General features: G+C 40.5%; 1 protein-coding gene across 5 annotated transcripts in view; it reads right to left on the reverse strand.

Moving 5' to 3' along the window:
- Window positions 1–209: 209 nt before the first annotated feature.
- The window catches only part of RPAP1 (RNA polymerase II associated protein 1), a 40,166-nt gene continuing 13,813 nt past the window's right edge, over window positions 210–26,562 (reverse strand). For 4 of the 5 annotated variants that reach the window (XM_021533468.3, XM_021533467.3, XM_085580283.1 and 1 more), the window contains exons 8-25: window positions 24,522–24,637; window positions 24,025–24,123; window positions 23,446–23,547; window positions 22,466–22,633; window positions 19,995–20,177; window positions 18,156–18,290; window positions 17,810–17,989; window positions 15,689–15,846; window positions 14,244–14,414; window positions 13,314–13,515; window positions 11,339–11,448; window positions 9,297–9,492; window positions 8,257–8,406; window positions 7,674–7,816; window positions 5,331–6,135; window positions 4,394–4,570; window positions 3,661–3,717; window positions 210–2,910 (exon numbers count right to left, since the gene is read on the reverse strand). In XM_021533468.3, coding sequence (XP_021389143.3) covers window positions 2,755–2,910; window positions 3,661–3,717; window positions 4,394–4,570; window positions 5,331–6,135; window positions 7,674–7,816; window positions 8,257–8,406; window positions 9,297–9,492; window positions 11,339–11,448; window positions 13,314–13,515; window positions 14,244–14,414; window positions 15,689–15,846; window positions 17,810–17,989; window positions 18,156–18,290; window positions 19,995–20,177; window positions 22,466–22,633; window positions 23,446–23,547; window positions 24,025–24,123; window positions 24,522–24,637 — 3,308 coding nt within the window. In that variant the 3' untranslated portion in view covers window positions 210–2,754. The remainder of the gene's footprint in view (window positions 2,911–3,660; window positions 3,718–4,393; window positions 4,571–5,330; window positions 6,136–7,673; window positions 7,817–8,256; window positions 8,407–9,296; window positions 9,493–11,338; window positions 11,449–13,313; window positions 13,516–14,243; window positions 14,415–15,688; window positions 15,847–17,809; window positions 17,990–18,155; window positions 18,291–19,994; window positions 20,178–22,465; window positions 22,634–23,445; window positions 23,548–24,024; window positions 24,124–24,521; window positions 24,638–26,562) is intronic. The other variant, XM_085580281.1, reaches the window with a different exon arrangement.

A 26,562-nucleotide genomic window follows, 5' to 3' on the forward strand; every position in this document is an offset into this window, starting at 1 on the left:
ATTAAACTGGATGAACAGAATGGGCATGTTCTGGTCCTGTCTCAGACTGCATTCAGCTTAAGTTTACATCTTACATTCAATGTACCATGGTTTTTCAAAAACGCTCCTGCTGTCAAAGCACTGTACGGTTCTCAGCAGCCCACCACATAAAATATTTAATTCTCCACACTTGCTCCAAAAGTATATGCAAAAATAAAAAATGCAGAAAATTCAAACAATGCACAAGGGTGGCTGGTTTTATTTCAGGTCCCAGAATCACTGAGGCTGAGAAATCTTGCATTTAAACCAGATAAAACAATGCCCTCTAGTGTTCTGTGGGGAAATCCCATACAAAATTGCCAAAAGCCTTAAAAACAAAATGTACTATTTCAGGTGACAGTAGACATTTCGAAAGTTTACAGCTCAATTGCAGCACCCTTGGAATTTTCTGTGTATCACTGTGGCCTGCAGAACTATTTGGGATCTGTTATTTTCCTTATCTCCCCTGCTGATACTTTCATCATAATTTGAAATACCATCTGTGGACAGTCTTCCCACCTGGGGCATGTATCAAATCACATCATACCACCCTGCACCTTCCCCAGGTACACACAGAATTTGGTACACTGTGTTACTGACCCATCACACAAGCAGGATGTAATTTTTGGCTTGAAGAGCTTTCTTACAGAGCTCCAAAGTTTAGTAGAATTCTTTAAGGCAGCAGCTGTCTTAAGATAAACTGCAAGCAGAACTATCCAAATTCAAGACTTGAGCAAAGTATTCTCATAGTTAACAAAAACTCCTACAGAGCTATCAAAATATTTATTTACATCCTGTACACATTACAAAATTCAACTTTGCATCCAAAAAGGACTGGAAGAGATTGATAACTGAAGGTCTGAAAAGCAAAAGTCCTTGATGAAGGCTGCTCTTAAATAGACAGCTAGGAGTCCTTCAATTTTACCATCCATTGCTCTGAAAGACAACTACTGGGCTCTCACCATCTAGACAGATTAAAACTTGAATGACTTTGATTAAACCTTTAATCACATCAAATACTTTAAAAATCATTAACAACAATAAAAAGTCCTGTTAGACCACTGTGCTTTTGTTATTTTACATGACATTGACCTGCTGCAGATAGAAACCACAGATCAAAAGGGAAGCCAAAAGAAGAAAGGGATTGGAAAGAAAAACCAGTTTTGTAAATTTCCTACCTGAAATACAGGGGAAAAAAGATGAAACTGGCTATTTTCTAACTGGCTATTTTCCACTTCCCTAAGGAGGGGACTGGTACACTTAGAAAACTGCCAATACAAAGACAGCATCAGTCACAGATGCCCTAAGCCCTATGTGATTATGCAGGCATTTGAGGGGGCAGCAACACGACTGTCAGGTGAAAGAAAATGCTGTAATATGGTTGGACACAAGGCCTTTTCTTTTCCAAACTCAATGATTCTTTGATTCTATTAAGCTGGAATTTGTTTCTTGTACAAACTATTTCAGTCACACAAGTGGGCCTATTAACAGTGATTCTCACTCCTCTTGGGACATCCACTGGAGTAACGTTAACACAGGCCTGGTTTTTCTTCAGAGGGAAGCTAGCTTGGCCTCTTTGATAGGTAGACAGAGGCTGATCTCTTCAGACCAGGTATCACTTTGCACCTTCCAGAGGAATTTATTCATAAGAACAGAACATCAGAAATCTCTTTAAGAAATTTTGTTCATAAAAGTCAAGTTCTGAAAACAAAAGCTTGCCAGAGTGACCATGCAAAAATATAAAGAGAACACCCAGTGAGAGCATACACCCAGAGGAAATTCTGGACGTGATGTGGCATTTGTAATAAGCCTTCTGTCTGAGGCTGCAATTCAGAATTTGGATGTAGAAGTGGGATCAAATTTGACATTTTTGAAATTAGGTTTGAGCTAGGAAATTCCAAAATTTAAATTGCTTTCTTCTCAGAGGGCAACCAAAACATATTCTAACGAAACAAGCAGATACTTTTTTTTTTTCATCTAATGAGGGGTGGTTACTGCCAAGCATTCTGGCCTGCAAAGAAATTATTTTTGATCTTATTATACACATAACCAAATTAAGGGAGAAAAGGAAGCAGTTTAGAGACCATCCGAAAGACAGCCAAAGGAGGATATTCAGTGTTTGTACCACTGCACTAGGAACTCATATTTCTTAGAGGTCTGACGCAATACATCTCTGAGTATATGCACAGAACATTACCTTGGAGAAATTGCTTGTATGCATATGTTAAGAAAAACCCTCTCAGGATCAGATTCCTCCCTGTCATACTGTCATTCTGTTTGCAAGGAATAGTGTGAGAAAAGGACCATTCAAAATCCAAGGTACAAAAAAAGCAATGGAAGGATCTGGGGAAAACAGACATTATCTCGAGAACCCGGTTTCCAGCCTGAGTGAACAAAACAGCTTTTTTCCAGGTCCTTCAGTTTATTCAACAGTCCAGTGCCTTTCAGACACATTCTCACCTCCTCTGGGAAGAAGCAGAATGACTTGAAAAAGAATGGAGGAAAATGCTCCAACATCCATCACAGAGAGGTCACACACATACATGCTCTCATATCTTGACAGCATGTATGTTCTACAGGGCTGGGAGCATTCTACTAGTGCTTCACCAGGCAAAGATGCCAAAAGTGTCCAGGTAAAACACTAAAACCATCTGAACTGAAAGTAGTTTCATCAGTGAAGTATAAATTGAGCTTTTCCATTCTTCACCTTAGCCCTCTTCTTGCACAAGTGCTTTGCTATGAGTCTAGTGCTGGTGCATTTTCTGTCATTTCTTTCTGCGTCACTCTCTGCAGGTACCCCAGTCGCATGGGAGGGAGCTGCTCATAAAGGTCAAATCCTAAAGGACTCTCTGCATTCACCAGTCTGTAGTACAGCAGGTGTTTTTTCAAGTTCTGAAAAACAAAACAGAAAGGTATCTAATCTTTTCCACTATCTCCAACACAACACAGCAAAACTGCAAATAGTACAATTCCATCATGCCCAAGATATTTAATTACATCATCTTCAATAGAAGAGCTATAAAAGGCAAGTTTCTTCCACTAAAATTCGCCTTTTTTTGCATAAGAATTCCTCTTCTAAACACAACTCCAGTCTCCTCAACAGCCCTTTACAATGACTTCTTGCCAGAAATCCAAGTGGATTTTTGAGTGTGATCTAATAATTTACCCTGGACACAAATCACGAGGGCCAAATGACCCAGCTCTGTGCCACAAAGGATAGATTTTGGCAAGCTCCTTGAAAAAAAGAGAAACCTTAATCTGTCCTGTTCTTTTCATGGGAAGCATCCAAGCAAGAGTTAAGAAAGATCACTGCTGGCCACCTATTCATAACTGTGCTACAATCATCCTTCTAATCCCTCTATCTATCCAGATATTACGCTGCTTGGACAAAAAGCATGGAAATACAGTATAGGAGATTCATCTAGGTTCCAACAGACTCAGCGTTTTGAGGTCAGTTACTAAAAGAACTAGTTAAGTGTATTTACAGATATTGCAGGCCAAAATCCTGCTGCAAATCTCCTCTCATTGTCAAATTAGAAATATAATTAAACACAAATTTCAAAGCCAAATATAAGTCTGAAAGAGTACCACAAATGGAAAACTTAATTCCCAGCAGCACAAGCTGAATCTGACAAATCCTACCTCATCCACCAACAGCCATGTCTTTCGCAGCATGCTTTTCCGAGCAGCATCTGTCTCCTGGGAACAAAACACATACTTTCCTTAATATGGTGCAGTAACACCTTTGCCCAGGGGCACACAGCACTCCAGGATGACTTGTTCATTATAATGATGAGTAACTTGTTCCAGCAGAAAGTGCTTGAGATGTCATCACTTAAATCCTGCCTCTCTGCTCCTTTCCCTGATCTGAATCTCAGCTGACTTCTCAACCTTCAGGTAGAATTGCAGATCAGAGATGAAGTCTTGCTGGCACAACGAATCATTGCTAGAAGCCTCAAGGCCATGGGAGGGCTTCTGCTTGGTTACTTAAACAAAGTCAAAGAAAAGAGTACTTTGCACCTTAAGACTGCTAAGGCAGAGGCCCAATCTATTACAAGCTCTCTCTGTCTGATCACCTCCCTTATTCCTTCTGCTTATTCTTCCCCCCAGACCACAGAACACGTAATTGCTGACCTCAAATATTTAGGTAGGACTAGCTACCATTAATGCAAGTGCATTAGGGTATAATGAAGAAAAGCTGCTGCCTTGTATGTGGATCCTCAAACAGCTGATGAGTCCTCAATGTATTTGCTTATAGTCTTTGTTTTCAAGTCCCAAAGGTCAGCGACTCATTGCAAGGCACACTGGACTTACAGGGAGAGCAGATGCAAAACCCAAAGACAGTAGTCCCGAAGCTCTGCTATCCATTACCCACCTGTGTTGTGCTTTCTTGGGAGAAAATAAAACTGTTCACATGAGCCACGGCCACCACGTACAGAACAGGGCACCAGGTGTGGCGCAGTGCACCAGTGACCAGCGTTCGGAAGTAGAGTCGCAGGAGGTTCAGGTTATCCTCAGGAGGGGAAGTGTAGCTCTCAAGAGGCACAGGAAACTGCAACAAACCCATCCAGAGGCAACATCACAATTTTTGTCAGGGTCTAAGTGGTAAGAGGAAGTTCATGACTTCTAGAGTGCCCTTCCTTGTGCATGCCCTCCTGTAACACAATGTTACCCCAGCAGCATGACCCCCATTTGCAGCAGAGCTGCTATGGCTCACCCTGACTGATGTGATGTGCCTTGACAAAGCGTTGTCAAACTTCTTCAGCTTTATGGATAGATGTTTTACTGGTCCTATCACTGCAGCTGATTTTTGGCACAGATAAGATAAGCACTTATAAAGTAAGAAGACAGAGTATTTTTGACAGCACTGCTAAATTCTATCTCTTGTGCTCTGCTCATTCAAAAGAAACGCAGTCCTACACTTGACAGACCAAATTTTCTTGCTGTTACCCAGAAGAGCACAACTCCAGTATAACTATATGTGGAAAGATGGTTGAGAGGGAAAATTACTATTTGTCTATGCATGGGCAAGGAAAACGTTCTCACCAAGGTGTGAAAACACTTATATAAGGGAAAGGTAATTGCTAGCAGAACATAGGGTGCAACAAGCCTTTCATACATACAACCTAAAAATTAGATGGTTCTCAATGGTTAAACCAAGCAAGGTTTGGGACAGTTTCCAGTGAAGACTGAGCAATTTCACAGCTCCTGCCCTCCACACATACACATAAATCAAGGTTGGAGAATCACAGGCAAGTGCCCAGTAACACAGAAATACATAGTGACAGGCAATTACCATAAACCAGAATTACCTGCTGTAATGGCACTCCCAGCGCCCGCAGGATATTTGTGTGCTCCCCAAAAACAGAGAGACGCAGATGAACACTGAAACGCTTCTGCAGAGGTAGAAGAACAAAGACTCCAAAGAGTGGATCTCCAAAGGAGACACCCTCAAATTGCTCCAGGAGACTTATATAGAGATCATGGAAGGATGCCAAACCAGGGAGAGGAGCATCCAAGTTCAGGGAGTCCAGGGCCTTGGGTTGGCAATACACAGAGAGAAGGGCAGCTGTGTAGCGGTGGATTGGTGCTTCTAGAAAGAGGTCACTGCCAGTGAGGAAGACACACATAAGCCGTGCAAGTTTGGCAGCAGTTGGGATGCTCTGAAGGATTTTAGAACGCCAGGTCTCCAGCAACAAGACCCATTGCAGGTTCCAGGTCACAGTGTTGATGAGATCAAGTGGGAGAGAGTTCAATATGGCCCCACGTGTCTCTGCATTAGTCACTTTGTTGTAGAGGCTAATTAGTGGAAAGAATGGCCAGTCTGAAGGCAGGATGGGCCCTCTGACCTCAGGAAGCAGCATGGACTGGATGAGATAATTCCGCCCTTGGTAGGACGCCTGAGAACGCATAAGGGTGGGCTGCAAGTGGACAAAGTGGGAGAGGTAGCAGGAACGAATGGAAGGCAGATTCTGGTATGATTCTCTCAGCAGGGCACCCCGAGTAACCTTTGGAAGAAATGCTGCTGCAGAGCCAGGCTGTGCCAGTTTGGCACTGGTGCCCAGATGCAGAATATCAGAGAAGTCAGCTGCTTCTGGCCCACCAGCTTTCCCTTCACTGTAAGATAAAGACAACAGTTTAAGAAACAAACAAAAAACCAAAAAAAAAAAAATCCTGAAATGCCAAACAAATAACACATCACACTAATTCATCTCTGTAGTCTTCCTGGAACTGGAACCGGAAGAGTAGCATAGGTAGAGCACTCAGCACTTTCTACACCATTGAGCTATTCTAATAGAGAGCCTGTAAAGTATCAGCTACCTTGGTATTTAGAGGGAATTCACAGAACCACATTTGGAGTCAGCAACACTGAGGCTGTGCCATGAAGATCTTCCACACAATGCCAGTCCAGTGTGGAGTCTGAAACCCCTTGTCCAGAGAGGCAGCCTACTTACCAAGACAGATATGAGAGTGCTGAGATTATATACTGCATATCAGATAAGGCCTACACAAACCAGTAAAACAATTCTCAAAACAAGAGCTTTGCAGCTGGCAGTGGCAGCTGCAAAGCTCTTGTTTTGAGAATTGTTTTACTGGCAGTGGCAGGGTCAGGGGAGCCATACAGACTGATAGAAACTGTGCATGTGGAGGGTGTTTGTCAAATCCATATGCCACAATTTCAGACCAAAGACTCACCATTTTGTTGAACCAACAAAAAAACCAAAACACCACCACACAAACAAATGCACTAACAAATTCTCCCTCTTTCTGAAAAAACATAGTACTTCCTTGCAGCACTCTGGTTCAACCTCCTACAGGGATACACCATGGTTAATTTCAAACAGATTGAGATGAACTACATAAACTGCCCACAGGGATCATGTCCTTTCTCCCAGAGGAATGGTACATATGCAAAACTTTCTGTGAAACCACAGGGCAAAGGTTTACTTCATATTTGCATTGCCTTTTTCTAGGTGAGAACTGGCATCGAGCTCAAATCCTACACTAACAGCTTCCGATTTTGTCACATCACTGCTGAACCAGGAAGTATGAGTAGATTATTATTTCTGTTTATTTTTTTTAATAAAGGAAATTTAAGTGATGTTTCATGTTGCTTAATTGCGGTAAAAGTCTGCTCAGTTCTTTTTTTATTCCAGCATCTCAGGAGCTTCTTGCCCAGATATGAGAGGATTCATATTTGAGATGCTCATGAGGTCTTCCAGTGTAAAGTGGAAGACATGACATTTGTCAAATCAGCAAACTTGATTAATATGGGTTTGAGGAAGATCCATTAAGCTTTTATGCTTTTTATGTCAAATTCTCATTTATTTTCTAGCCTCCCTACTCTCAGGATGGAAGATGCTAGACCTAAGGGATGATCAGTTCTATCAGAATAACACAAGCCTTGTCACAGAGAAAAGAAACTGGTCACATTTTGCAACAGCAGTACATCAGAGAAAAATATGCAACCACCGTGCTTGCCTGATTAGAAGGCTCCATGCCAGAAGAATATGCCAGTGAGTAAGTAAAATGTAACTACAGGCCCTGCTAAAGGCCAAAAATTATGACAAAATTGCAGAGCCAACATGTTTTTTCCATTTTCCCCATGTTTTCCCACATACCAGACTAGAAAAAGGAAAAAGTGCAAAGCTTACGGAAGAAACTCTGGATTAAAGGCAAGATCCAGCAGGACCTCGTGAGCCAGATGCTCGCTCCCTGGCAACAGACGGCTTAGCAATGCCATGGCAACACAGTGATGAAGTGAGGCATGCTGGGTGTAATCCGGACAAGTGCCTGCCTGTACAGGAAACAAAACCACAGATAAAAGCAGCTGTCAACAAAACAATCAACAAGGACAAGAGGGTCAAACAACACACAGATCTTGCTGCAAAGTGAAAGATTTAGGTAGACTGCAAGACCTGTCAGTATTCATACCTAGAGGTATTTGTGCTTCTCTGACTGCCTTAGATAGTCAGAATTTTTTTTAGCAACACAGTTGAAAACTTTGTTCTTACTTTATCCCTAAGAAAGCAAAAATATAATTTTTCCATTCAAAGTATTTTAGAACTAAATCCCCACATCAGTAACTGGAAAGACATTATTTGCTAATGGGTCATAAAAGTCAGCAGAAGAGTTGCCAGACCTAAGTCAGATATAAGAAAGAACAAGGACATGAAGACCAGCTGCCAGGGAAGTCAGTTCCTCGGGGGAAAGAAATGAAAGGACCAGTAACGATACCATTCTCCGAGCCAACGCTAACACAAAGTACTGCAGGTGATACTCATGGCGCAGGATCCACGCAGATGAAGGAGTCACAGAAGGAGGTCCACTCTGCCAGCTTTGATGCAGATAATCCTTCAAGCCTCTGAAGCCCAGCACAGAGCTGTACTATAAAGGAATCGCAAGTGGAGACAAGTAATATTAAGATTTGCTTTGGAAGAAAGAAAAACACAGGCCTATCCAAGGCCCACCCGCTACCGCCTCTCACATGACAATTCCTGCTGGCTACTCCAAAAGCTATATTTAAGAATAGCCTAATGAATATCTGCTTTTCTTCCTCAGGGCTCACCTGCATCCATCATGACAATCCCCATCACAGATAACCAACAGTCACTGTCTTACAGTGTTCTGTAAGGCAGAAATCTGACCAGTGGCTTAAAATGTTTTTCCTTCATCTGGCCAGATAGTTCTATTAGTAGCCAATCAGCTAATTCAACACAGGAAGGCTTTAAGAAACCTTATGCTACATATTTAATATTTCTAGGACATTTGCTCTTTACAGTCTGAAATCTTCCATAACTCATTCATTCTAAAAATTCAGAACAAACCAAAGGAAGTATCCTCATTAGTAGCACTCATTCTCTTCTTTAATATCACCCCATTTTTCTTTGTTATATATGCTTCAACCATGCTTTTCCTCCACTGACACTCAAGTTTTATATTTTGCTTAGCCAAAACACAGCTATTCAACTCTTCTCAGCATTCTTTATAAATACTTCCTTTAAGCATCACGTGCTCTGTAATTCCAGCTTCTTAGTGTCAACTGAATATTGGAATTCAAAGACAAGATATTTTTCTGATCCTCATCCCATTTTTTCTGAAAGTCTGGCTGTTTCTCTCTATAATGCTTTAATAATTTTAAAATAAAAGTGCACAACAATTTGCTTTCAACAGTCCTTCTAACATCTCTTTTATGCCAGGGAAGATACAAATACTAACTTCTCTCACAAGTATATCATCATTCACTTAGAATTTACAGTGAAAAGGTTTATTCTCACCTTGCTGGTCAGGCCCTTATGAATGTGAGTGATGTTATTGATGAGAAATAAGAAGGCAGTGAGGAAGGGGAAAGGTGACTTGGAGCCAACCAGGCTCAAAGGAGGTTTGCCTCCAGTGCAACTCAGAGATGCAATGCTGCTGACAGATTCTGGTGCAGGGGAACAGGACAGAGGGTTGCACAAAGCAGAACATGGCCTATGTGAAGAAATAAATGGAGAGAGGTTAGGTCAAAAGCATTCATAGTGCTGAGGAATTATCTTGTTGAAATGTTGCTATCTGTCTGAACTGTACCACACATTGCAGTAAAATGGAAGCCCTGAATACAGTGAAAGCCAAAAGCCAGTGTCTCAGCTGGTACACCAAGCAATACTGCCATACAAGCTCACACTAGTGAGCTGTCAGGAACTCTTCAGCTAAATTGGTCATGATGAGCAGAAATACTGATGTAGTGACGCATTTCTGATGTCAAATACTTGAAAGTGTTGGACCTTTGATTTAAAAAAATACGCTATTCCTTGCATACATACGCACACCAGGCTAATAAGGCTGCCCACCCACTCAAGACATTTCCATAATAAACTTGTAGGCAAAACCAAAAAGACAGATTATATCAAAAATTGACATTGCAAAAATGCTGCCCTTTATGTACTAATGAAATGCATCTTTTTAAACTGTACTGTGAAATAACGTAGCTTTAACGTACATGGACATGACTGTACAGACCACTCTCGGTGTGTGTGTGTGTGTGTTCTCTGCAGGTGAAACTACAAATTCCCACACCAGCAGTGCTTGCAGGGCCTAGAGTAGATACATCATGTCTGTAAAGGTAAACCACCACAAAGAGGAGTGATCACAAGCAAGCTGCTCAATGGTAATGGGGTAATAGGGCAAACCCTGTCAAAGATCTGTATCATTATTCTATGGCAGAAAACTAATTGCTTAAATGCATTGCTCTTTCTACCACTAGTATTACATGTAGGAGATGCATAAATACATGCGGGGCTCACAATGTACACTGAACTCTTGGACCTAAACTGCCCAGAAAGTTCAGACAAAATTGTAAAAATATTAGGGCAGAGATCAGCTGACACTGGTTTTTACCAGCATGTTAAGAACAGCTAGAATTCTTGTGGATGACCTTTTATAGCCCGACCAAATCCATTGTCTTCAGACCACCAGGACAGGCAGAAAAGGAGTGCTCTTGTGTTGGAAGCTTTGGTGCAAGGAGCTTCAGAGCTCAGTTTCAGTCACAAAAGAACATGGACCAAACTTTTTGGTGGCCATTAAAACACCACTTGAAAACAGAAGTTCCAAGTGCCCTTTATATCAGATATTCTCAGAGGTGGATGGATGCCTCTCTGACTGTAAGTCAGGCCTTTTAGATTCCCCACTCCAGAAGATTATCACAGCCTAGTAAGAAGGCTCCCTCTACAGCAGAAAGACAGAATATCTGCAGTGCTTAACTGTTCCCAGAGCCAGAGCTTATGTTACCCAAATGGAAGAACAGTTTGGAATCTGTTCTTACATTTCTCTGCAGAGGTTTTCAAAGCCCTAGTGAAGCTCTGTAGGGGCTTGAAGATTTGAATCTACTTAAATTCTTTCATAAAAGCAGCACCACACAGAACACATTAACAGTACATGAACACACACACACACACACCCCTCATCATGTAAAAGCAACTCAACCAATGCTACTTGTGCTATTTTTTTAGACAAGTGAAACCAAAGAAGAATTAAATCTAAGAGTGACTAAAATAATCTGAAATTGATATGAAAACCCCAGCTACATGGCAAAGCAGAGATGCAGCAGCACCAGTAGAAAAGGAGCTGTAAACCTCTGCAGCCATCATGCCTTTTCTGTGAGGGGTGAGAAGACAAAGCAGGGTGTAGACACAGCCCTACTGCACTTCCAATTCCCATGCCTGGGGCATATTGCACAGGGAAAAGAGGAGAGAGGGGGGAGAGCTGTCACACAGTACAGTATGGAAATGGGGCTCCCTTAGCTTCTGACAACAGCATCTTAGCAGTGATATGGTTTCACCTGAGCAAGTCCCACATGCTGTCTATGGCTGGCTGGCTGAGAAGGGGCTGCAGCACCTCTGATGTCAAACGTTCCAGTTCCTCTAAGCAGTCAACTGGATTGACTGATGGCTGTAGAAGACATGGAGAAAGTCAGGAAAAGAGAGTAAATGACCCCAGCATCCAGTGATAGCAAAAAGACAGACTGATTTATTTACTTCCTCTGGTTGTATTATCTTTTTGCCAGGTCCCATCACCTACATAGTGGTACTGCTCTAGGTTAGAGCTGGGCTCACTGCTCATAGTGTGGAAGTTGAGAGATGGCACCTCAAGGTATTCTCACACTCAAGTATTAAAGTGCATCCCAGAAATTCTTAATTGGCTGGAAGCAAGATGTGGGATCCTTGGAATCAATATTCCCTAAATAAAAACTTAGCTAGACCCTCCTCTCCCTACGATCTATATATTTTTATTTAAATTGAAGATGACACAAAGGTGATCAGAACTACCTTGAGAAATCTTGGCACCATGAGGGTCTCCAAAAAACAAAACAAAATCAGCTGTATAAAGTGTGATTGACCTACCCATCAAAGCATGACTGTGGATGAACACTGGACAGAGGAGGAACTGTGGCTTTTAGAGAATCATCAAAATTCTTCTGACCCTTGTAAGCAATATTCCAGGTTGAAGGAACATGCTGGTAAATTTTAACACTTTTAATCTTCATTAGAATGCTGCTCTGGGATACAGAAATACTCATTTCCATTGCCTAAAATTTGATTTTACCCCAGGTGAAATCTGCCTCCAGAAATCAGCAAAACCTTTGTGAAGATGTTAACCTTAGCTTTTAACAGTTTAACAAAAATATTCCAAGAAGGTCCCAGCATACACTAATCTAATTACTACAAGTTGATTTTTTTTGCACTAATCTATTCAAACAAGCTACATTTTTTTTAATCAGCTAACTACAGGTAGATGACCAAACTTCTCTTTAAGTGGAATTCAAAAACCGAGCATAATTCAACGACTGAAGAAATTGTTTCGTCAGTCACTCTTCTGGGATATCTGTAAAGGTTAAAAAGGAGCATTAACCTCTTGGCTGTCCTGCTTCTCTAATGCTCAGGACATAATCACAGCCTGTAAAAGGCATACCAACCTTCAAGGCCCTGAAGACATCTTTGAGAGATACTGGCAGTTTCCACCCGAGCCATAACTAATAAATGCAGTTGCTTTTGGCAAGTTTCAGAAGAGTTGCACAAGTGTGAATAACTACAGCCATTAAATTACCCCCACACCTTGAACACAGCTCTTCCAGGCTGGAACTCAGACATGTCAGTTGGGCAGTAAAAAGGAAAATTGCATTTATCTTTAGTACATGAATCTTTAAGGTAGCTAAGGTATAAGACATTATTCTTCAACAGCATCACACCTTCCAAACACTCATTTTAAAATATGATCACATACCACAATTGTGTGTTACAGAATTTGACCTTGAATGTCAGTGGTGCAACAAATAAATTTAACTTTACTATTTCCTATCCAAAGTTCATACAGCATGACCCTTTAAAGCTCAAGCTTCCACCCACATGATTGCAATGTAGGTGTCCATATGTAAGCTCTGAGACCAAAGCAAATGCAAAAATGCATGACTTGATTTATCCCACTAAGAAAAACAACTGCCAAATAAAATCACACTGTATTTGCTTCATGCTTTGGCACTCTGTAGTAAATCAGAACAATAGCAGCACTAACACATACCTTGATTGAGACTCTGATCCCAAAGGATGAAAGGACAAAAAAGGAAGACAGATATTTGGCACTGCTAATGTACAGGCTTAGCAGACTTAAGAGACCCTGAATACCATGCAGCTTAGATATGAGCTGTGGTAACAAAATCATTGCTCAGCTTGATGCCTTAATATCCATCCAGTTTTCAGAGGTAATACACAAGCTGATGCTGGTGAGATGAGAAGACAGTCTGTATTTTCAGGCCTTACCTGTTGGCTGTAAGCACTGTAATAAACTCCCAGAAAGATCACACAAGTCGTGGTTAGAGGCTGGAGAGTTTGCCAAATTTCTGTCTGGGATAGCTGCTGAAGGATTTTTTTCAGACTTGTCTCAAGGAAGGGCTGTAAACCTGACACTTGACTCCATGCTACTGGAGGAGGTGGGACTGGTTCACTATCTTCTGAGTTATTGCTGAAACCCAATGGAAAAATGACACAGGATAGCAAATAAGTATCAAGCAACTGTCTCTCTAAATCATCAATTTTAATAGAAATATGTAGTCTAGAAAATAGTATCCAATAACTAGGGGGAAAGTCCTTGCATACTCCCACAACCCAAACCATATAATTCAGGTAGAAAGGATAAACTTTAAAAAGCTGAAGTTTCTTCTCCTCCACTACTCTGCTCCTGAGCTATGCTCTAGCTTTACCAGCAATGCTACGAGTTTCTTGCTTTTCACCAGAAAAATTACCTGTGGCTGCAGCAGATCCTACTGCTTTGATGTCTATCAAAAACAATGATCTCTTAATCCTGACTCATCTTGGTTTCTGCAGAGAGGTTCTTTCCTCCAAACCTCAACACATTTACTTTCTTTACTCCCAAAAGAAGTTCAAAGCAGCTTCCTAGCTTCTTTCAGCAGGGCATTTGGCTAACAGTGCCCTTTATGCCTCCTAGCTTAATGTGGATTTTGACTCCTCCCTCTGGCCATGCTAGCAGGCATAGCTGTCAGACCAGACACTACTTCTGACCTTGTGTCAGAAGGAATACAACCCACCATGCAGGGGCTCACATGTTGGACAGTAAACAACTGAAAATGAGGGGACAAAAAAAAAAGATGACAGCCAGGTCTCCAAACCAAAAAAAGGGAAGATGGGATGCCAACTATTGAGATGCACAGAGTGGTGATTTAGCAAGCCTACCTGCTCAACTTGGCCTGCAGCTCTGCTGTGTATCCTGCTGTTTGTGTCACATGTGTCAACAGAGTAACCACTGCTGCAGCTCGCTGCACAGACAACTCAACCACAGGGCTCTTCTCACTGAGCGACTCAGGCAGGGACTGCAGTATCCTCACCAGCACAGGGTAGAGATCACTGCAGTATGAATTACACAATGGATATGGTTGGAAAGGATCTCTGGAGATGATTTGTACCTCAATTCCCTGTTCAAGACAGGCCAGCAAGGCCAAGATTGCACAGGGATGCATCCAGTCATATTTTGAGTATCTTCAAGAATGAAGAGTTCAGAACCTTGCTGTGCAACAAAGCAGTAGTTTGATCACCTTTACAGTAAAGTTAGTAAAGATTACAGTAAAAACACTTCAGAGGAATTTCCTGTATTTCCATTTATGCCCATTGGCTCTTCACTTTCCACTGGGAGAATCTGGCTTTATCTTTACACTCTCAAATAATTTCTTTATAAATATTGCTAAAATGTGATTATGAGAACCATCACCACCACCACAATAACAAAAATAAACTGACATAGAAAAAAGATGACAAAGACTACTGCTATTCCAATTTCATCTGAATGGGACCTACACAATACTCTGCCTCCAAGCACTCTGATTATCTCTTGAAAAAATTACTTTGATTTTATTCTTGCTGGGGAATAGTTCTCAGATTCTCAGTGACACTTATATTCTTCCAACCTTAAGGAATCTTCTGCTGTTTCTTTCCTCAACATTATTTAAACTGCTAAAGGAGTATGTGCAGTTTTTACTCTTTTTACATCATATATCAGATTGTGCCGAAGAACACAAAATGCTGCTGTGGATGAGAATCTCCCTTCTGAAACTCAATACCGGCCTCCCTTCAATGCCATTTCAGAGCAACCTCTCTTCTTCCAATTCAATGCAATTACAGGAAGAAGATTTAATGCTTGAAGCAGGTCAAACCTACACCAGGTGCAGACCTTGGTAGTCAAGCATCAGAACTTGTCCTGACCTGGAAGCTGATGCACCAGTCTTCCCCACTCAGTGTGGTGACTGCTGCCAACAGACTGTCCCTAGGTCAAGCAGATTCAGTCCTGGGTGTGCTGCAAACCATGTGTTTTGATGTCATACAAGTACAGATTATTCATCCCTTCAAGAAGAAAAGGATGCAGCCCTAAAAAGCTAAAGTGGTCTCCCACTGTAACACAGAAACAACAAAATAGCAGTGCTTAAACACAGGAGATCGTGAACAAGCAGAAGAAGGCAACACCCAGCATGAATACCTTAGAAAACGAGTTTTACTGCAGGAGGCAAGAGAAAGTGAGGTGAGATGCCCTGAAGGGAATATCGACTGAGCCTGGAGAGCCCTGTCTTTGCCCTTTGAGCAGGATGCCCGCTGCCCTCCATCCCCACGCCTCCAGCTCTGAGCCGTACCTGTAGAGGTCGCAGGCCTGCCCGTAGCCGGCAGCCACAGCCCACAGCCGGAAGGCTTCGGTGCTCAGCCTCGTGGCTTCCTCCCTCGGCAGAGGCACATCCAGAGGCTCCTCAGCGATAAAGCGACTCAACCGACTCTTCATTTCATATTTGTTAAGCTGCAAAACAAACCAAGGAAAAAGAAAAGGATGAAGACCAAAAAAGACAAAGGGATAAGGGGCATCAGCTGCATGCATCATTACCTCATTGCTCTGACACACAAAGAGCTGCAGATTTCAATTCAGCTCGTTCTGAGCTCTTCTTGCATACTCAAATCTGCTTTTATTTTGTGTAATCTTAAGGAGCAGATCATTAAATGGTCACTGGCTATTAAGAGAGAACTATCTCTGGAAAAGATGCCGAGGGGTACTTAATCCATTCCTAACACAAACCAGCTACACCTAAATAATTTCTGATGGAGGTTTGTCTGCCCCTCACACACTTCTGTTTTGGATGCTCTCTGCAGCATTTAACTGATTTTTTTAGAAAAATATATAATTATCCTTCCTTAAATAGTCATAAATACAACTCTCTTAGGCAAGCTTACATGTAAAGATGTACTTTGTGAAAAAAGATGTCTACAAAAGTACTGAACTGATGCTGACATTCTTTTGGGGAGGTCACAAGATGGGTTTCAGAGGTTCTACAACCTAAGTCTTTCTATAATTCAGTGTTTATTTTATGCAAAGGGTACCTCCTGCCTATTACTTTCATAAGGTTATAGAATTTTGATGCCTTGGAAATGTTCTGTGGTTATTTTGGTATTGAATTAAGCATGACATGACTCATTTGCAGTTCTCCAGAAATAATTTTTATCCTCCCCTACATCTGGGTATTTTTACTTAACCAGAAAAAAGAGCTTCTCTTTCCTTCTCCCACACATACAAAAGCTTCTATGTGCTCTGTCTAAACAAATGAGGTAACAATGTCTTTTTCACAGCACAAGGACATATTATAGGTAATTTAAATTTCAAATGCTTTAGAGACATCTTGTAGGGAAATCAATGCACACCAGCAAGAAAGCAAAGGAGCTGATGAGTCAAAACTATAAATTCTGACACCTCTTCTACAGAAGAGAGGACAAAGTCAAATTGACTTCCAGGAGGAAGATGGAAGAACTTTGTTGTTAGATAAATAAATTCCTACATTGATGGTTTTGATTTAGTTTTTTATTATCTTCCACTCCCAGGTTTAAATGCATGCAACAAAACATATGAGAGTGTAACAGTAGCAAAGCCTGAGCGTCAGCAACCTTCTAAGCAATTTTTGTATGCCTTGAAATACCTGGAGTACATAAAGCCTGAAGTAGAAAAATATCTGAATTTTACTCTGTTATGTTCCTAGCATGACTTAAACATTCCACTATCCATCACTGTTCTCTATATTTTACAGCACAGACTGGTGTTCTGTTGACAGTAGCATTTTCCTAGATAGCAACTTGTTAGGTGCTATTAACAACAGTGAACCAAAAAACCTAACAAGTGCTTTTTGCACTGTAATGTGTGCTGCTCTTGGTAGATTTCATGCATTTATAGCACCAGCATGACAATCTATATGAGGGAATGCAATTATATCTCTGTAGTGGAAAGCTTGTCCAGAAGTTAAGAGGAGTTGAAAACACTGATGAATTATCACACAGTTATTAAGGCAAATTAATGGCAGAAAAGTTCAACCAGGGTTATAAAACACAAGGATAGTGATTATGTCTCTGGTTTATGCAGTCTTATGCTGCCTATCACTGAAACATGTGGATCACATCACACATCAATGCATACTCTAAATATCTGTTCCTGGTCAGTACCACCCTGCTGGGCTCTGTGACTTTCACATGAGAGCATTACACAAACCATAAGAAAGCAGAGTAAAACTTGAGACAGCTCATCTAGCATTATGCAGGAGAAGCATCATTATTATGATGCTGTCAACAATTCCTTAAAAACACACTAATGCACCTTCCTCACCCTGATTTTTTCAGCTTCAGCTCACAGCCACCTCCAGTTAGCTTTCTGTCTTTATTTAGGCAGTAAGACATAGAGAACCAAGGCCTGTGCAATCAGAAAAACTCTTCCAGGAACCACTCACCAGCCTGGCTGTTGCATTTCGGCCTCCAGATGCCAACACCCTGATGAACTTCATAGCACTGGCACAAGCAACTCCATGGAGACTGGTAAGTAAAAACCCTGGTTCAGCCACTTTGGGATCCCACTGAGTAGGGAGAAACTCCCTGACAATGGTCTCAATCAATCGAGGACAGTCAAGCAGCTGCAGAGAAATAGCAGAGAGCACAAATAACTAAAGGTGTGCAGTCATGCAGACATGCAAAACAGACAAGTTTGTCTGATCTCCTTGCCATAACTTCACCTAATCTTTCTTTCCTTTCCAAACCTTTCTCTATTGTTCCCAAGCTCTTATACAATGGGAGATTTACCTGGCTGCATGCTTCAGAGGAGTGCCTTGCTATATGGGTGAGGATGTGCAGTATATCCAGGACTACTGATGGAACAGGTCTCACCACCTCTAGGATGTACCTTAGCCGGTGCTGGATCCTTGTCTTCAAAAGTCCCTGAAAGGTGTTTAGGAAAAAAAAAAAATCAAGCTGTTAGGGTCTAAACAAGTGCTCTTTGTACTTCAATTGCTGAAAGCCAAAAGGAGATTACATTTTCAGAGACTGTTTTAAAATTGGCAGTCATTAAACAAATAAGTTTCTGTGTATTTGCAAGTATGCTAGCAAATGAGCAAGAGTTATCTGAACAGAGCAGAAAAAACTTCAGTTCTGTTCTGAATCAGACCACTGAAGAGGTTTGGATACTTGTGTTTTCCAGAGTATAAAACTCTAAGTGACAGGGAAATAACCTTCCCTATAAAAGACTGTTAAAACCTACTGCTGGTGAAAAAGGTTCTCGTCCTTGAATAATTTTGGCTAGACACCACCTCCAGCTAATGCAGCCCTCCGAGAGTACTTGTCACATCAGAGAAAGTCAACAGAAACAGACATAAATTCCTATTTTGCAGTAAGAAAAGAGATGCATAGGGATGATGTGATTTTTTTTTATGATCGGTGCAGTGCCAGGAAACAGATCATCAATTTATGTAACTGTGTGATGCATTCCTGATTCTGGGAAAAGGTAAATCCATAATACCTGCAATCATATTACTGATACTTTTAAAAATTTGCAGCCAAGCAAGTTGTAGCTCTAGGCCTGACCAAGTTCAGCAGGTAGTTTAAATACTCCTTTTCTAACTGTGTGGAACAATTGGGTTGTAACAGCCAATAAGCAAGCATGAAATGGAACTGCACAGCAATGGGAACAGAGGGGAATTTGATCTCAAATACCTTTGAAGTTCAGGCCACTCAGAACAAGCTGAATTACGCTGAACTATGACATGGAGTACAGAATCACAAACTGATCTCCTATCTACCATTCTTTTGTTACATGTTTAAATGGTGCCACACACCTAGCAGAACACATCTGAAATCATGAAGTCTCTAAACAAAACCAAGTGCCCAAGTACAGTAATTCATGCACCCAATGATGCTTTTAGACCAAGTGCTGTTCAAACACAAGCTCAAGGATTAAGTGATGTGATCACAGGTTTTAATGATTGCAGCAGGCAAGAGGGGTGAATTGGCTCCACCAAGGCTGAATTTGAGATAACAAAGTTTGCTATTTTTACATCTCCTATGAAAAATACAAGATTAGGTCTAAAATGTGGGAAGAATTAATTCTGAACACTGTAAAAATCTTAATCTGAGAAATGCAAACATGATATTTGGGGAAATGGTAAATAGCCACCTTATGTCAAATAAAAAAAGTATCACTGTACAAATCTACTAGTTCTGAACTATCTAGGTGTAATATTCTTGTCTAATGTCTAAAAAGTGCATATAGACATTTTAATAATTGCTGAAACCTTTTCATTTTTAATTCAAGTAAGTGAGCCTGAAAGTCCTGTCTATATGCAGTCTTTCAGGACATCTTATCACGTCATCAGTGTGTTTGTTGTTGAATTCCCTAGAGGAAGATAAGATATATTAATAATACTGAAATTACACAAGTCAAACCTCAACATTTTTAGAGACCATTAAATTATCCTCCTGGTAACGTATAACAGAAACACAACAACCAACAGCCAGGAAAAGAGTTCTAATTCTTGTTCAGAATGGTCTTATCCAGCATGCACAGGCAGATGGATGTTTCAACAGCACATATGTCATTGTGCTGAGCCTATTTTCCTAAAAAGATTCTGGGCCTAATTCTGTGCCTACCTTTACAACATCATATCGGGCCACATCTGGGTCTGGCTTGTTTTCATCCTTTAATTTTTTATTTTGAGATTTCTCTGTTCCATTTAACTCTTCCTCTTCCTCCTCTTCTTCCTCCTCATTGTTAGGGACAAAGGGGAATGCAGCCATCCCTTGGTACCATGAGAAAGTCCAATCGAGATATTTCTATAAGGAGTGTTAAAGCATATAGAATAGAAGTCTCATAAAGAAAGACAAAAGGACAAAGACAAAAACTTTTCAGGGATGCTTTTGCATATGGAATGCTTTATTGATTCCTATACAATCCCAAGAAAACGTGAAGATGATAAAAGCTATTCTAAACATATACAAGTAGAATTCAATGCTTTTTCAGGGAAATTATTTTGACCTTACACACACATAGACTTTGAAAAAACCTGAAAAAGAATTACTGGGATGTGAATTAAATTTACTAGACAACTAACAGAAATTTAGTTTAACTGGAAAAAAATTAAGATTATAAATAAGTAAATAAATAAATAAAACAACTACCAAGGCTCTAGGCATTAAATGGAAAATTGGTATTTATCGGCTTCCTATTTTTGGACCTGTGTTGAATTTAGGTCACAAATAACACAGAAAGATCATGCAAAAAATTATTATGATAAAGACTGCTTAGTCTATTTGTTCATGTTTGCTTCACCTTTGCTTGAACATCCCTCAGCTTAAGCAAATAGAGAAACCTCTTTTTTGTTCACAGCTGATGACAGTGCAGGTATTCTCAAGTTCTATGGTAACAGCACAACTAGGGTAATAGTTCCAATTCTTCAGAGAGGGGATTGCTCTCATAACAGACTCACTTCACCCAAAATGTTTAAGAATATGAGAGACAGCCAAATCAAATGCTTACACTGCTTAATAACTGCTATAGTTTTCTATTTCCTGCACCCACAATCAGAAACAAACACCACATTAGACAGAAAAGTAGTGGCAGACTTCAATTGCCAAGTACCAAGGAAGCACAAGCTATTATCAGACTTTAAAAAAAACCCCAATGCAATATGAACTAAAGCTGGTGAGTGAATGGCACGGTCAGAAGAGGCCTGACTTGAGGGGATGAAGCCCTGAGTCCATCTGGAATACAGAGTTTGAAATTAAAGTCTTCCTTTGACCAAGAGAAGGAAAAGCTGTGAGATGAGGTAGCTGAGTCATCAAAGGAAGCAAAAAAAAAGTTGCTTCTTTCCCATAGCTATTGAAGGATGAACAAAACCTTCAGACAGCATATTTGTATGTGTGCTGATCTTACGTGTTTATGGTGTGGATAACTCCTATTTGTCTTACAAATCCTGGAGCAGAAGGTCAGGCTTCCAACCCTGTCCCTTTCTCAGAGACCTTTTGAAATTCAGCAACACGAGACTCTCGGAAGGACTCTTTGGGTCAGAAAATATACTGACACAGCATTCACAGTGATGCTTCTGGCAGCAAGAGTCAGCAATCCCCACTTACAGAAGACATCTCACCATAAGCTTTGATCCAAAAAATCAGAGCACTGCAGAGCACTTATAAAGCAGAGTAACACCAGAGGAGAGAAAAAGTACATTAAGAAGCTGATTCATAGTACTAACTACCCACGAGGGGTGGGCAGGATTCATGTAGCAGAACTCCATTAGGTTCATAGATAGAAAAGTAGGAAGATGTGGAGAAAGCTACCTACTCTGTCATTTCTCTTCCCTCCCACTAGGGATAGCTCTACAGGCCTGGCAGAAGTTGCAGGGTACTTCTAGTCCATCTCTTCTATCACCAGCCCCTTTGCAGTCAAACAGAAAAGTAGCTCTCAAGGAAGGTACTTGGAAGATAATCTACAGCAGACTGCTTTTATCCAACCAGGAGTACATCTGAATCTGGCTGCTCTAGGCTTTCTAGCAGCCTTGAAAATCTAAAAGAAGTCAACCTTCTAAAAGGTAAAAAAGCATCAGTGAGGAAATAAACACATGAACAGGCAAAAGTTAGGCATGCATCAGTGTTACAAAAACACATGGGAACAGCAGAATCTGGACAATGAGAAAAAAACAAAACAGCATTATTATGAGGCATAAAGGAAAGCACAGAGAATATTTAATCTTTTAAGAAGCAGAAAAACTATGAAATAAGAAAACAACCTAAGAGAACATCTTAAAAAAATAAATTCTACGTATACATTAGTAGTGGTCTGATGTAGATTGTAAAGATATAAAAAGAAGAAACTCAGCAGCGTGCACTGAGTTTAATCATAGCACAGAGGTAATTCAAACAGTGAGGAAAAAGATACCTGAATCTCTCAAACTGGGATAACACACTCCATCATCTGTGTCAAAGCACAGCAATGACATTCTATTCACCATTAAGCCAACATGTCCATTAAATCTTTGTTCAAGCTATTTACCATGTCTTCTCATTCTGATCCCTATAAACAGCTCCGCATTAAATCAAACCCAGGTTCTGAATGATCAGCTTACCTCATCATCAAGTGACACCAGCAGAGCATGGAGAGCACCAACAGATGCTGCCATGACATTTTCCACTGCATCATCCAGCGAGAAGCGCAGCAAGAAGAGAAAGCCAGCATCGAGCAGCAGACGCAGAACGCTGCCCTTCAACGAGGAAGCAAACTCTCCAGCCCTGGCCTGGAAAGTGCCAGACAGAGCCAGGGTTAAAGCTGTGTCATCTCAGCTGGATACATCTCTGGCCTCTCACATCTCAACATTTTACATCTTTGCCTCTTTCCACTTCTACTGTAAAGTTGCTAAACTGTGTGGACATTATTCTTCCTATATTTTATGCTCCATTCATTCTACAGAAGAACACAACTGTAGTTCCTTAGTGCAAGAAACCTTTCTAAATTCTGCACTCATCTTTTGACTTCATCCTGTTCTGCCCCACCACCCTTCTCAAAACCATCATGTTGCTTCTTCTCTGTTCCAGTGCCATTAGGGGGAATGTTAGCACTTCCCCCAAAAGTTATGTAGAAATATGCACAGAAGTATTAATTTTGCTTTTTCCTCTTGGCACATTGCTCTATGAGTAGGCTTGGCTCTTTCTCACCTCCTACAGAAAATGCACATCATGAAGCTGGCTCAGACAACAGGACTGAAAGGGTCAATGCCAAGAATAGGTTTGTCACAAAAATAACATTTAAAAAAAGTCAATGTGCATCCAAATTAACAAGAGAACTGAAATTGCACCACTGCTGCTGAACAGCACCTGAAAACCTGTTGGGAGAAAAATACTCTGGAACTATTCAGAGAAACCTGCATCTCAGTTTGCTACATCCCAACACTTATCTAACAGTAAGGATCCTCAGTGGAACAGAATGCCCTGTTGGTGACTTTGCTCATCTTTGCTGAACAACAGAAAACAAACAACTAGTACCAGAGAATCTGAGCCCTGATCCACCAGAAACTTGAATAATGGGGAGAAATTCATTGAAGTGACTTACCCTTTGAACAATACGACCTAAGACCTGTAGAGCCAGTGTCCTCTGCTGTGTAACTTGGCTGCGAGACAGATGAAAGAGCTCTTGCAGAGAATAACCAGCTCTCTAAATGGCAGGGGGAAACAAATCAAAGAAACCAAAAAATACCCTCAGCTACAGCTAAAAACAGGCCACTTAAAATAAGATTACCTGTAACATACTGCACAACAGAAGATAAATTGCAAGCCAATGTTACTTGCTGCTTTGTGGCAATTGCAGAATAGATTCTAATCTTACATGTCACAGGAGAAAATTGAACTTCTTAAGCAAAGGAAGTATGTGCACCCTTTTCCAACACCACAGAACTTTAATAACATTAAAAAGAAAAAGCATCAACAGTTTTCTGGAAGTAATGCAGCTCATGCATGCAGACACAACTTGTGCAGACACAACCACCTTCAGGGGTTTGTTTCTAAAGAAAAATTACTGCACTTTTTAAAGGGGCTTTTTGTCACTAAAAAGCTTGATACGAAAAGAATCTACCAAATCAAACACAGAAAACAGAAATGTGTGTGCCTTTTCTATTATATTACACCCACCTACCTCTGCCTCTTCTCCATGGTGGTGCAAGCCTAGATGTGTTGGCAAATCAGCATCTGCAGGAATCAATTCTCCCTTTAAACTGAACCAAGCTTGCATTCCCTATAGCAAAAGGGAGGAGGGAGAAAACAATTTTTTCTATCGTTGTCCACTTAATTCATCTCTTAAAATAATACTTTTTACAATGACAATTCAAAAACTCCTCAGGTCTCAGATTCTTTTTAAAAAATATACTCTTATCTTTCCTTTTTTCTCAGTTTTACACCTGTTTCATCCCAGATTACAATGGCTAGACTCTCACTTCCTAGCTCTCCTGAGTGCTACAGACTGAACTCATCCTGTATCATTCCATCCTGTGAAAGAAAATGGGGAATCTCAATCTGATGAAATTCCACAGACTGAGCAGCCAGAGGACTCGTTTTTGAAGCCTTGAAAACTGTTAGTGCTGAGAAGCATGATCCAGACACAAACATGCAAAGTATCAGTTTCTGCTTTCAAACCTTTTTGGTTTTCTTCTGCCGAGGTGAGGGCAAGTCTTTCATCCATTCCAGCTTCTCAAACTCTACACTGTCCATGTGAATCCACTCCTTTCTGGGCTTCACAGGCAGATCATCATCTTTGTGTGGGAAGAAAGAAACATCAGTCTTACCTTCCAAGGCAGTGATGAAGGAAATATTATTCCTTCTCTGCCAAGCTACTCAGCTTAAAGACTGTATCAAATATAAGATTATGTAAAATAAAAAGAAAACCATTTTCAAACTGACTGTTGTCTTATGCATAAACATCAAAGGTTTAAAGCTATTTTCATCTTTCATGAGAGCAAGAAGAGGAAGTAAACAGCATTGTAATGAAATTCAGACAATGCTAATTTAAGAGAAGTTGAACAGAAGTCAGGACACAAGTAAGGCAAAATTATCAGAACCAGTGCAGAAAAAATACTATCATCCCTACTTTTGAGAAAGCAAACTAATATCATCCAAGGAAGAATGTGTTGGGGGGACATGAAATTGAAAAGTATTAAATCAGAGTACCAGCAAATTATTGGAACCCAGTAAAATTTTAGCCTAGATACACTGAAGGCAGCCCAATATTTGTGCTTTGGTTGCATTTGTGATGCTGCTCTTCGGTATCCCTCCCTAAAGGCTTGAAGAGATCAGCTTGGGAAGAAAATATCAAAATGGCTGAAAATTTGCACAGTTTTCCAGAGACAGCTCAGTGGGAAAACTGGACAGTTGAACAAGAATTTCAAAAGTGCAAATACTAAAGGAAGAAATTACTAATTTAACTTTATAAAGAGTTTTGACTACAAGAATTTGAGAAACAAGACATTTGTGCCTGACATCACAACAGTTCCCCAAGGAAAGAGACATACCAGCATGTGGAAGAATATCACAAGTGAAGAGACCAGAGAGATATAACCAGGAAAGGTAAGGCTTTGCTCCTAGGATACCACCCCAAACCAGAATAAGAAGAGATGAGGTAAGAAGTCTGCTATCTCAAAAGGAAGCACATGTAAAAGGAAGTTTAAGGGCATGGAAAGCATTAGCATCACTTCTGCTGGAGCAGTCCAGAACTCATCTGCATTGCAGCTATTAATCCTAGCACTCTGGTTTTCTCTTGCAAGGAACAATGAGTCCCACAGAGATGCTCTTCTTTCATCAGATCTCTTCCTGCTGATAACTGGCCTGAAACCTAACCTTTTACTTTCTTCCAATTAGCAGATAAACTTTCAAGAAGGGCACTCATCCTCTCTAGAATGAAACTGCACCCTTAATGATCAATGTGGTATTGAATCAGGCAAGGAACCAAGCACATAGTTATCTTGCTCAGCCAGAAAGCTGTTCTGCAGAATTTCAGCCAAAGGCTCAGCATGCATTTTAATTGAAGTGAAGGAAAAAGCATCTGAAATGTACGAAAGCGGAATGTTTGTGGGTGGTAGATACAACATGAGAGGAAATAAAATCAGCAGAAAAACAAAATATATTGACATTTGTAATTTAACAAAATGTTTTCTCTATTAATCACTAAATTGACAGGGTTGAGCTAATCATTTTATGAATAAGATCATGCATGTTACTAGAAGCCCTTAATACAATGATCTTGTCAACAAGAGAAGATGGATATATATTTCAAGGCATCAACAGACTGTTACTGAGAAATCCCTTTACAGAGGCACAAGCTGGCAATGTGAACACAACATTTGCACTGAACTTTTTCAGACTTGGGTTACATTAAAGGCTACCACTCAACCCCTTTACTTTTTGCTTTGCTTCCTGTTTTCTCTCAGTGACAGAATTAATTTTTCCATTTTATAAGGTTACAAGTTGCTGGATAAAGGTTTCACCATCTTGTTTCTAATAAACAGTAACCTTTTATGTCATTAGAGAGTCAGGATTGACTTTTGAACAATCTTACTGATTTGTGTCATCACCAAAAATTCAGTGAGACCATTTCTGCTGGGCTATTCATGATGCATTTACTTCTGAATATAAACAGATGCTAAAATTCCAACAATAAGTGCTAACGTCAAATTAATTTTTA

Source organism: Lonchura striata, chromosome 5 (assembly GCF_050655825.1).
Source record: "Lonchura striata isolate lonStrDom1 chromosome 5, ASM5065582v1, whole genome shotgun sequence".
Lineage (NCBI taxonomy): Eukaryota > Metazoa > Chordata > Aves > Passeriformes > Estrildidae > Lonchura > Lonchura striata.